This window comes from Crocodylus porosus, unplaced genomic scaffold (genome assembly GCF_001723895.1).
Source record: "Crocodylus porosus isolate Cpor-Errol unplaced genomic scaffold, CroPor_comp1, whole genome shotgun sequence".
NCBI lineage: Eukaryota > Metazoa > Chordata > Crocodylia > Crocodylidae > Crocodylus > Crocodylus porosus.
In genome coordinates this window covers 18,947,138-18,959,637 of record NW_017728925.1, presented here as the reverse complement: position 1 = coordinate 18,959,637, position 12,500 = coordinate 18,947,138, and the positions used below count along the sequence as shown (strand labels likewise).

Here is a 12,500-nt window from a genome sequence, read left to right as displayed (position 1 = left end):
GGGTTCACTTAGCTGAATCTTTAAACTCCTTTCCTCCCTGGTGTAACAAAAGCTGCTCTTTTGTCTATTTGAAATCCGTTGTTGGTTTATTTCTGCTGCTTATGTTCATTGGTTGTACAAAAGGAATTAAATAGGTCAGGCTGATTTCTCTTCAGCAAAGCACCCTGTCTTGATATACCTGCACATAAATTGTTGTGAGTGCTTGTTGTAATATTGTGCTGCAACAGATATAGTAAACCTGTATTTAAACTTCTTTCTATTTAAACTAAATGTATTTTGTTTTTCTATATTAATTCTGTCCATGTAACCTTCCACCCTTTGAAAAGGGCTCATCATCCAGTGCATAATATATATCAGCTAACCTGACAATATTAGGTCTTATTCTGGAAGTGTTTGTACATGTTCTTAATTTTCAGCATGTAAAACGTTTCATTGAAGTCAGCTGAATGGCTCACATTCCTAAAGTTAGTTGCATGCATAAATATTTCCGGAATCAGGGCCTCAGAGTGTAGGCCCCACGAGTCAGATGCAGCTCTCAGTGAGTAAATGAAATGATTTATTTTTTATTTATTCTTAAGAAAAAGAAGTAAAAAACTCATCCTAGTGTTTGGTTGATTGTACCCTACAGTTTCTTCACCAAAGGATCTTCTAAAATATTTTAATACGTATACATATGCTAAATAATAAATTGTACTTATTTTTATTAAATACCATTATTTTGCTTCCACCCCTGGAAATGCTGTGACTCTTTGGCCAACACATTTCTCTTAATCTTGCCTATCATCTTTAAAACAGCCTTGTAATGCAGAATCACAGGTGTCTACTTAGGAGCCACTTGCTTGCAGTGCCCTCTGGATCAGAAACAAGCCATTGGTGGTCTCCTGTATCGTGGGTGGCAGAAAGGACAGAGAACAAGAAAGACGAAGGGACAGTAGGACTCAGACTGCCACCCCATTGGGAGTGGATAGACTAATGCTGAAATACAAAAAGATTTTGAACTCGCTGTTCCTCTCGCATGAGGTTTTTCAGCTTCAGAGTAAATGCACAGGATCATGGACAATGAGGGTTTGAAGCGACCTTAGGAGGTCCCACCTAGTCCAACCTCTGCTCAAAGCAGGGCCGTCCCCAGACCTGCATTTCATACATTCAGAGATGCTCAGAATAAATAGAATTTGAGTTCATAACCTACTAGCACAGTAAGGGCCTGTATCTGTTTATTTTTCTTACACTGTAGATAATGATGCCATTTTGCAGTCAAAGGTGGTAATAGAATTTAATTTTGAAAACAAAATTTCCTTGATTCAACAAGCATTGCTTTTCAATTTTACTTTTCTAGATTTTTAACATGTTTGGGTTTTTTTTAAATATTACCTTCAAAATAGATGGCAAGGGTTGGCTTACTGTACTTGAAATTATTTCAGAAAACTAAAATTCCATGTGAACTTTTCCATCTTCTATTTGCATACAGAGCAACCTGAATGGAACCATGGACTCAATCCATCTGCTTATTGCTAAGGTTCAGTTTATTCTTTAGCAATTTATAATTTTTTTTGACCTTCCCTCTTGTTATTCTCCTGCATGACATTTTAAATTGGCTCATTTGGGAAGACATAGAAAGTTAGGTTGGTTGCTCTGGGTGAGAAAAAGTGCTGCATGTTTGTCATGTGACCAGACAGGGAAATTCCATACGTGGGCTAAGTTTCCATAATTATTTCATTTTGATTTGTAATCGAGAGTCCTTTCATTTCCCATGTAGTAGGCATATTCTTGGACTTTACCTAGTTACGGATATTAGTCAGCAAAGTTTTAGAGGTCCAAGGTGTTAGTTCATCAGAATCTATCTACCTGGGTCCCCTATGTGAATCAGTGACCTTCTGAACATCTCTATTTTTTACTTTTGTTTAAAAATGCCATTACCAACCTTGTCACCACCAACCTTTACCGACCTCCTGAAGCATGAGGTTGGTAATGACAGAAGGAGTTTGTAGTGACAAATGGTGGCTCAGATTTCAGCTTTATGAGAGTTCTGTTTTAATATATACACTGATATTAACACAGAAGTATGCTAGATGAATTGCATCTATAGAAATGTTGTTATGAACCACACTTATTTCAGATTACATTTGTTAATAAAACTAAAGCTGAATAAGACTTTTTGTCCTGAAATTTACTTGAGATATGTTAATGTATGAAAGTATAGATCAAGAAATAGATATGCAAGTAAGTAATGTACCGCTTTCCATTGAAAATACCATGAAAGAAATGGAAAGCATATTTTAATTATAGCAGTGGATCCTTCTTAAAATCTGTCATTCACCAAAATGTACCGTGACAAAAATATCTGAGTGAAAAGACAGACTATTGTCACTACATAGTGGTTTCTCTAAAGTCCTTTATAAACACCCTTAAAAAGGCTGTGGGTAGCTTTTTCAAATCATGGGATTGTTCCTGATCATAGTAAAACTGGCAAAAACACACACCTTGAACTCATGTTATGGGTCTACTTTTAAAAGAGCAGAAGAGAACCTACTATTAGCTTATTATGCTTTATTTTATGGCCCCTGCAAGGGTGTTAAACATTTGACTAGCCACAAAGCAAGAGTCAGGTCTCTCACTCTGAGTATGCAGTCTCATAAGAGTGCACATTTTTGTCTTTCTAAATGAATGTAATGACAAGGTCATAATTAACCACAAAACTAAAGCCAGGTAATTCAAAATTAGGACTTAAATTGCGCCCCTTCTAATGACTCACCTCCCGAGCATGTCTGTTTCTCATTTCATCTTGGCAGGCTGTTCTGAGACTGGCTGGTGAAGACGTTTGTGTACTACAAAGCCCCAGTCGGATTTCCTTCCTAACTGCTGAAAAGAGTCATGGGAGCATACAGATAAAAGAGCAGAGAGTTTAGGAATTTGAAACAGCCGCCTGACCATTTGGATAGGAAGGGTTGTTCTGTTTGTACCTTCAGTTTGCACAGCTCATCCTCCAAATTCAATTGCACTCGGTTGCCATTGGGTTTTGGGAAGAAGCTTTGCCTAGCAGCACATTTCCCCACCACTGCTTCCTCTGGGGTTGCCCACACCTTTCTTTGGGGCAGCTGGCACAGGACATTGGGACAGAAGGACCTCAGTCTGACTAGGGTGGTAACTCCTCTGTTGCTGGAAATCTGAGGTATCCAGACTGGGTCCCTACTCTGCCTTACAGACTGGGCAATCTGGCTCACCTTAGCAAGTTGAACGCGGGAAGTGTTGCAGGGAACATGTCTACAGCGCTGTGGAAAACTCCTGTTGTTCCCTCTGCCTCTGGCTGCTGCTTCCATTTCCTGATGCAATGCAGGCCATCAGGCTGATCATGTGGCTGCTTCTGGATCCATTTTTTCATGTTTAAATATATTTCCAGACCTATATATTATATGTTTGTGGCTTTGCTATGTTGGCTCAGGTGATTAGGCACATTGTTCTGTTCCTTCGCAGTCTTCCTTTCCAAGGTAAGTTCAGTAATTTGTGCCTTGAAGGTGAGCACTCAATTAGTAACCGTTCATTCTGGAATGGGTTAGACGAGGGGTAAAATAACCCCGAGTGTGTTGTAAGTGGGAACAGTCCCCAAGTTATTTCTCAAAGGACAGCTGTCTAGGGAAGTGCAAGTGGTGGTGTGGCAGCTCAGGTCCACAAAGGATAGCAGTAAGGGGTTCATGAGAAGACCAGATCATTTTTTGCCACGTGTCCAAAAATGAACTGGAAGACGCTCATGTGAAGGTGAGCAAGTTGGGGGGGAGGCCTGTAAGACACAGTGCCACATAGCTGAGGAGATAAATCTGTAGAAGAAACTGTTGAGGCAGATGTTTAATTAGCTGAAGTCAGGCTGGATAAATCAGGGTTAGAACTGCCTATGCGATATGTTAGTTTGCCTGGATTCATTATCCTTAAACCTAACTGTTCTCTTAGCTTAGTGAAGAAGAATCAAACACAGTCACATAACCTTGCTCTTGCTGTAATGGATTCCCTGATGTACACTCATAAAATAGAAAATGTAATTGATGTTTTCTTATGGTAATGAAAAATAACTGAGCAGAATGCTTTATCTTCAGTGTGTTTAACCTATCGCGTGCTCAGCAGCATGCGCTGCAACCGCGTACTTCACGTGAGGTGGTGTGCAGTGAGCTTCCAATGGAGGTCGGCTAACCCAGAGTCGGTCCACTTTCAGGGGTATTAGCAAAGCCCCCCTACATCAGCAACCTGCACCCCCACCCCGTCTCCTCTCCCAAAGGGGAGGCAAATTGGATCAGATTCTCCAAATTCTTTCTATTCCTTTGCAGTCTTCCCAACAAGGGTCCCAATAGCAGGGAAAAGAGGAAAAGCTGAAGACTCCAGTAGGTTCAGGAGGGACTTCATTATCTATCTCTAATTTACCTGGACAGTGGTTAGATACTGTGACAATGGCATTATGGAAAATCCCAGTGTACGCAGGTATTTCCAAGATTGTTGTGTATGTATCTTCTAGATCCAGAGTTCCTGGAAAGCTGCTTCCAGAAAACATACACTTTCTAGCACTTAATGGATTAAGGCTCAGTTTATTATTAAAGCAGTTCACTGACTCTCGCTGCCTTTTGCCAGGATGGAATAGAATCACTTGTTTAAACCCACGACCATGATGGCTTCCGGTTCCTCCTGAGTATGGCTCTGTTATAGTGGTTGGCAAAGCCATCTCTGTCAGTTTGGATATGCATAATAAGGGAGTTGTGAGGCTTGAAAAGTGCTCAGCATTGGCATAATTGTGCTCGCTGAAGTGTAACCACTGACTTCAGATAGAAGCAGGAGGAGGCCAGCACTGGCAGCATTTGAAAATCCCACCCCAAGATCCTCCAAAGAAAAGGCTGGAAGAAATGCAGGTGATCAGCAAGTCATACAAATACACCCCTGTCTCCGAGCAACGACTGGTTAACAGAACTCAGCGTGGCACTCCGTAGCACTGCTGCTTATTTCTGTCGCCTGTACTTGAACCTTGCTCCAGGCACGCTGGCCCACTGATTTTTGGCTTGGAGTAGGTGTGTGTTGTAAAATCCTGCGTTGCAGAAGGGTGCGTGTTTGACTGCAGGCAGTTGTTCCAGAGTGCAGTGGAGAGGCACCTCTGCTCCAAGACCAGAGTGCTGCTGCTGTGACTTTGTCCTGTAGTGTTCCACCCCACACTTTCCATTAGACAAATAGAGCTTATCAGTCTTTTCACATTTGGACTAAAGCCCATCTCCAGATTTTTTGTACAAGAACAGGGATGGTGCTCTCCCCTGACACCTTGATGCCATGGTGATGGCCCCCTAAGGAGTGTGCAGGTAGGGGGAGATGTTATGTTGGTTCTGCTAGTGTTTGCAGAATACACATCCAGGTGGGCTCTCGCTGTGCAGCTCAAAGCACAACCTGCTATTTGATATCATTACTCAGTGACTGTGTGAGTAGGGCAGAGAGACTTCAGGTGCTGCCCTCCCCTGCCTTCTGCCTGACTTCAGACTAACACAGCTTTCCATCAAAGGCAGGGGTGGCCAACTCACAGCACACATGCCACAAGTGGCTTGGGCAACCTTTGCGTGTGGTGCACATCAGACCGGGGGCGGGGACAGGCAATACAATGGCAGATAGGGCAGATGACAGAAAGTAGAGCAGCAGATTGGGCACAGAAAGAGGATCAGAGTGGCGCTCCAGGAAGGTGTGGAGCTAACTTTGTGGCATGCCTGCCAAAAAGATTGGCTCCTGCAGCCTAGCTGCTAGTACAAAACTCCATAATGTGCTGCTATGTAGGTACTTTACCATCCAGGAAGTCGTGTGGAAGTCAGCGGAGCCCTTACTTACTAAATATGAGCAGATGGATATGCAAAATGAATGATCTCTTAGTCCTCACTGAAAAGCACCCTCCCCACAACCCTGCTTGAGAGGTGCCCAGTCTCCATAATTTGGAAATCTCACCCGCTGGGCTGCAGATTGTGACAAGGCAGCTGAACTGCTGTAGAGGCCGTTGGAGGATCTCTGAGGTCCTGTCTTACACTGCCACACTTCCTGGGTGGTGTGGGCAAGCTGTTTGTCTCATCTGCACAAACAGTTAAACCGTTGGAAGACTAGGTTGGGTGGGAGGAGGATTGCTGTCTGCACGAGTGCATTTTAAACAGGTTCACGAATAGTTTACTTCATCAAATAATTTAGCAGATGGTAGCAACTTTGTATACTTTTGTCCTGAGCTAAATTTGCATTGGTAAAATGAATAACACTGTTTCCATGCCCATTTCATTCAGCTTTCCAGTTCAAACTCAAAATCAGGTTTGTAGCCTTGCAAGGCCTGAGATGATTGTTTTGGTACATCGTCCTTTTCTTACCACGTCATCCACCCATTGCATACTCCAAGTCTAGGGTATAAGGTCTGGAGCAGTTGGCTACCTTTTTTTCTGTTGCGTGGTGAAATAGGCTGTCTGGATGGGATCCTGATAAGGCTATCAGAGCTGCTGCTACCTAACTGATAAGGCAAAGACATTGTATAAACAAAGGTTTATTGTCAAATAAATTACTCACCTTAAGTTCTGACACCAACATAAGAAAAAGTAACCTTCTTTGAAGCAGTAAAATCACTTCTTAAGTTTGATCATTGTTATAATTGTTGCTAAAAAGCAAATACAACTGAACTATGTGAAATGGTGCATCATGAGCATCATTCTGTCTCTCCTGATCCTTGCTGTGCTCTGCTGGCCTGGCACTTATGAAGTGAGCAGCCGTGTCTGATTAACTTTGTCTGATTTTAAGTAGAAAGTCTTTGCAAGATGAGCATGCTACTGATTGTTATTTAATAGCTGCTTTAAACTGTAAACATCCCATAACCAGAAATACTCCATCCTTTTAAGACCAAAATGCTACACAAGTTTAATTATTATAAACAGTGTCTTCTGCCAACATTTCATAGACATGACCTGGATTTTCCATGGGTTAGAATAAGAGTGATTAACTGAGTATTCTGTTCAGTTTGGAAAAAGACTAATGCCTTTTTACATAAATGAAAACAGCTGCTCTAAAATAACTTTATGGTCCCTAACAGCTGTCAGCTATGGGGTTTTACATTCCTTAAAATGTGACCAAAAGTAGTCTACAAAGTAATCGCACTAATGTGGATAAGTGTATCATCTCACTACTACAGGAAGTTGTATAATAAGTGAAAATAAAACAGGAAACTGGCATAGAACATAAAAATAAAAACTCACCATATCATATTTTAGTTCCCATGATAGAAGTAAGGGACTTGCAGAGCAAAGGTCTCTTTAAATCATTGACTCCTTTCCCAAGCTAAGTCGGGGTTGTTCTGTATGGTGTATTCAAGTAGCGCATGTTTTATTTAAGATGGTTTACTATTCTGTATTTTAGCTTCCTTTCAAAAACAGGCATCCGTTCACCTTTTAAAACTTTGCAAACATTTGTGAAAAGGAGAAAATCCTGAGATAAGTGATGTTCATGCTTTGTTTAAAAGGAAAATAAAGTACAACATTCAGGTGGGTGAATTATAGCCATAAATGTGAACAGATCCACTTGTTCATTTTCAGTGATTTCTCACCTAGCAATTTTATACCAGTTTGAAGGTACCACATAATTTCTCAGGCCTGCCCGTGAGAGTGCGAGTGCAGTTCACAAGATAAACAAAGACCCGAACACCAAAGCACTGTTTGTATTCAGAGCTGCTCACTATTGTTCAGCATCCTCCAGGCTCCAGGGGGATTGCTGGGATGCTATTTATTTATTTAAAATGGAATATTTTAATTGTTTTATGATTGTCCAATTTCTTGGAGTATTTCACCTGTTAACGTTTGTCGATACCTGCTCTTGATGCTTGCTGACATTGCCAGCACCCCTTGTCCCTTCTTTCCTCAGATACTAAACAGAAGTGGCATGCTCAGAAGTGCTGCAAAGGGGCAGAACAATTCAGTGTCACTGAAATCTAAGGAGGAGAGAAAGCAGATCAAAGGGCAGAGAGGAGAGTGGCTGGAGAGAGAAGGAAGGTAGTTGGCAGCAAAGCAGGAGGAGAGGAGGAGTGTGTAACCTGCAACCTGTAGTAGAGCAGCAATCTGTACTGGAATTTCCACTTCACTTAAAGGCTACTAAATGGCTATGGAGGTAATGTTAACTTTTGCATTTAAAAGAGGGATTAAATTTCTCTTATCTACCTTGTGCTCTCCAAAATTGGATCTTAGTTTGAGCAGAGAAGTCATTTTCTGAGCATTTATAAGAAGTCCTAATTTCAGGAAATGTTAAACTCTGTGGGCACGTCTACACACGTGTTTTAATGCGGAGTAGACTACTTTACTGAATATTAAAGTGTCATGTAAAAAACCATGATATCTTGCTAGTGTGCAGTACAATAGTCTACTGTGCATTGTGTCACTAAAAAGATACAAATAAGCTGTGCATCAGCACAGCCTAACGCACATTTAATACCTCACATTGGAGGTACTAAATTTAATGTGCATTGAAAAGGTGAATTAATGCACATGTAGACATGCCCAGTGTCGCTTGCTCTTGCCCCTAGGATCTCAACAGTAGAACAACAGACGTTTCCAACTTCCCCTGCTGATCATCTTGCTGGGCTCTTATGCACTGTTTACAAGCGAATAGTTTAGTTGAGCATTAACGTTAATTCTTCCTGTTGCTCTTCATAAGCAGATGTTTCTCCTCCAGCAGAGGCTGAAGGATGCTTTTCTACAGCTCAATTCCTCAAAAAGCGTCTCTCTTTTAATCGTCTGCCTTCTCCCATCCCTCTCAAAGAGTGGCCATATTGAGACGGGTATCTCTCGTCTTGCTCTCGACAACACTAAAAATCTCTACCTGCTCACAGCATAGAAGGGGGGTCATCTTCTTCCCTGAGGGGAGCTGTGGCTTTAGTCCAGCAGAGAGCAATGCCTGGTAGTGGCCACTTTGAAAGAGGGTAATTGTTTGTGACAGATAAACCTCCTCTTACCAAAAAAAAAAAAATGTCAACTGAATGACCAGTAATCCTAAATACCTTTTCAAAACCTGCCTTTTGCAGCTGATCAACAGGCAGGTCTGGAAAGGATCGCAAGCTTAGGGGAGCATAAGTGGTGGCAGGTAAGGAGGAAATTAATTCATAAGTTATTTCATAGATGTTAATGTCAGGAAAGGATCAGGCCAGAAAATGTTGGCAGGACTGAACCCAGTAACTTATGTGTGTTGTGGTAAGGTGAAGAGGCAGCAAGAATTTGTGGGGAAATGGTGGGAAGCAGGGGAGGAAGGGAGAATTTGGAGGGGATACCATGCAGAACACAGATGGGATCAAGGTGTGTGAGCCGTTCGACTGAACTGACTTTTAAAGAGAAGTGGCATACTTTTGACCCCGGTAATATTTCTTGCCATGGCAGGGGGTTGGAGTAGATGATCTACTCAGGTCCCTTCCGACCCTAGAAACTATGAAACTTCTCATTCATGTCTGCTCATTGTGCGACTCGGGACATATTTCCACTGAAAAGAAATGTGAATAACCAGAAAAAATTGTTGTTCATCTCCCTCTTCCCTCCCTTTCTTCCCCATATGCAAACACAGATTATGCACAAGGGTTTAGCCAGTCTTAATTCCCCGGGGAGTTTGTAGTGTTCATGTCTGGGCAGGGCCACGGTTGTGTTTGTACCTACCTAACCATCTACTTACCTTTACAGGGTAGGATTTCTGTTAAACACACAGGCTTAACTGAGACCTCCTTGCGTTTATGCTGCTTTGTTTCTTGATAGCTGCAAAGTTCCTATGTGATATTTTACCTAGTAAGTATTTACAGATATGTATTCCCCATTTGCACATAGTTTTTCCTCTGGTAATATATGACTTTAGAAATCCCCTTGTTTTCTTAAAGGGTGTTTTATTAGAGCCATCTCCATTTAAAGAACGTAACTCCCTTGGCCGGCTGTTTTGCTTTATTCCCCTTGCTGCTCCGTTGCATCGAGGTAGCGTAGGTCAGAAGGCGCAGGGACAAGGTTGTGAAGGTGGTTTGATGCAGCCCAGAATCTCTGCTGGGAATCGGAGCCACTTTGACCTGTTCTTTCACACTTGTGTCAGCTTAAGGCTGCTGCCCAATGAGGGAACTCTCCCTGGCCAGTTGTGGCTGCCTTATCATCCCTATCAGCTGTCAGAGCCTCTGCCTCCATGCATTCGTAGTCGTCCAAAAACAGTAGCCTTCAAGGCGACCATCCCCTTGTTTGGACTGTGCCAGAGGTGTTGGGTCTTGCGCATGTGTTGGGGGAAGGCTTAACCTAGCACAATCTCTTCAGCCACTTTTGTGTTCTGAGAAGGTAAATACATCTTTGCTGGCTGGAGACAGCATCCTAGTGGCCAGCTCTTCAAAGCATCTGCCTCTGTCTACCAGCAGGGTCTGTTGTGGTGGGGTTGTAACGCCAGTGTCTTGTGCCTTGCCTGTGTGTGCCAATCCTGGCCAGATGCTGGGTGGCTGGGAAAAACTCATGTGAACATATGTTAAACAGCTAGGACTGAATAAAGATTTTGGGACGGTTTGCCAGCATAGAAGCAGCTCTTGCCGTTGGTGTGAATTTGCATATTGACCAATTTTACTAATAAGATTTTCTGGGCTGGTCCCTGAGATGAATGTGAAGTGCAGACTAGCAGGAGTCCATCAGTTTTAGGGTTGTTGATCCTGGTATCTTCTACTTACCGATTCTGCTAGATCGGTAATATCGCTGTAACGGATGCAGCGTTTTCTACATTCCCGTTTGGTCTTTGCTGGGAAGGCGGTGTTGTTTTTCTGTGTCGAGAGAAGTTAGTGTTGCTGTTCTGGATGCATCCACACACCCACCTGCTTAGTACCATGCTTCACCTGTGAAATGTGTCTTGCATGGCTACTATTGCATTCCTGGTGTCATTCTGTGTCTAATTAGGAGGGAAACAATAATGCAATGTAGAGCGTGGATGCTGCTCTAGCAGGACTGCAAGTAACTCCCCTGTTCTAAATGGTGGGGAACAATGTGTCAGATGAGTGCTTCCTCTTAGATGGGCAGAGGTCTGGGTCGGTCTAGCTTGCCGGTTGTGGTGTTCACTCCCCTCCCAGGAGCATATAAAGCTCATCTCACTGCCTTCACATATGTTTGGGTTTTTTTATCTGAATATCATATTTCTGCCACAAGCACAAGTTCATCCATTTCCTGGTTATATTTGAGTTACACATTGTTAAGTATAAAAGAATTAAAGTCTATAACAATAAATAAGTAAAATACTCTGCTGTTATTTACTGCCTGTGGCTGGTAGCATTGCCTGCTTTATACTCCACAAAAGCACAGCACATAAATGAAGTGTCTTTATTTATTTTAAGGTGCTTTTGACTAAATTCTTTAATTTCACTGGCTGTCAAGGTAGTGTTAAGTAAAATGGGTTTGAACTGCTGTAGTTTTTGTGTACTGGACTAGATGTCAGAAACCTTTGCCATCACTGGAAATTCTGTCACTCTGGATTTACTATCTGTTTCCCACAGCTGAATTCTTAAACAGTGTGATTTAACACCTTGGCTCTCCATCAACCAGTCCTGGCATTTATTTGAATGCATTACACCACTGGTTTCCATAAACTATTTTACAATTGTTTCAAATAAATGACTGTTTATTTCTGTGAAAACCATCTGTATTTCTGTGGAGAGCGACAGATAACTGTATGTAAAATTTGGTAATGTCACAGCAGTGCAAGTTAAGAAAAACAGATTGGATTGAAAAATCTGATGCTTGTGTATAATGTTAAAGGTCTGTTTTCATCCCTTAAATGTCTGTATTTAACAAGTGATATCTGAATTTGCAAAGATAAAATCTTTGCTCCGCTTTAGAGGTGTTGAGGGCCTTTGGGGATTTTGAACAAATAAACAGGTTTTAAGGTGTCCCGGTAGCACTAGGGTTTGGGATGTAAACATTCTGCCTTTTCAGCTATCTCCTCTTAAGCTGTTCGCATATTTTTCTGCTGTCCTTATTGTCATTGCCAAGCCTGCCTTTCTGTAATGTGCCAAGAAACCTTCCCCAACAGAAGGCCTGAGATCTCTTAAAGTCTTTGTTTTTCCACAGTGTATTCCTGGCTCTTCCCCTCCTTCTTTTGTTTATCGCCTCTCTTCTCTACTTCGTTTCCTATGCAGCGGTCAGCATCTTGAAGTTGGTGGCAGAGCCCAAACCTCACCAGTATTTCAACTGAGCCAGGCTCTCCAGATGATGGTAATGTCCTGGTTTGCATAGCTGCTGATCTGCGTGGAATGAGTATTCAGATTGCACTCTTTCCATTTTTCCTCATGCTGGTAGTGAAGGCTAGTACTCAATGGCCTTGCACTTAGTGTGATTGATATATTTTGACAGATTATTTGAAGTGATAGAAATACATAAACTCTCCTCTTTTTATGGTCTTGTAATAGCTGTAACATATTTCCAGCAAATGTTTTCTATAGTAATAATAAAAAGTGGGTAACAAGAAAAATAAATATAGGTACAGTTAAAACT

The 12,500-nt window shown here is 41.9% G+C and overlaps 1 protein-coding gene across 6 annotated transcripts in view; it reads left to right on the top strand.

Annotated features, from left to right (window-relative positions):
• MAPKAP1 (mitogen-activated protein kinase associated protein 1) overlaps positions 1 to 12,500 on the top strand; it is a 137,907-nt gene that overhangs the window by 85,018 nt on the left and 40,389 nt on the right. The window contains exon 8 of one of the 6 annotated variants that reach the window (XM_019541051.1): positions 7,891 to 8,011. The exons of the other annotated variants lie outside the window; for them this stretch is intronic. Within the exon in view, the coding sequence (XP_019396596.1) occupies positions 7,891 to 7,961 (71 nt within the window). The 3' untranslated portion in view covers positions 7,962 to 8,011. Of the gene's footprint in view, positions 1 to 7,890; positions 8,012 to 12,500 lie in introns of those variants that run through there. 6 annotated transcript variants of the gene reach the window in all.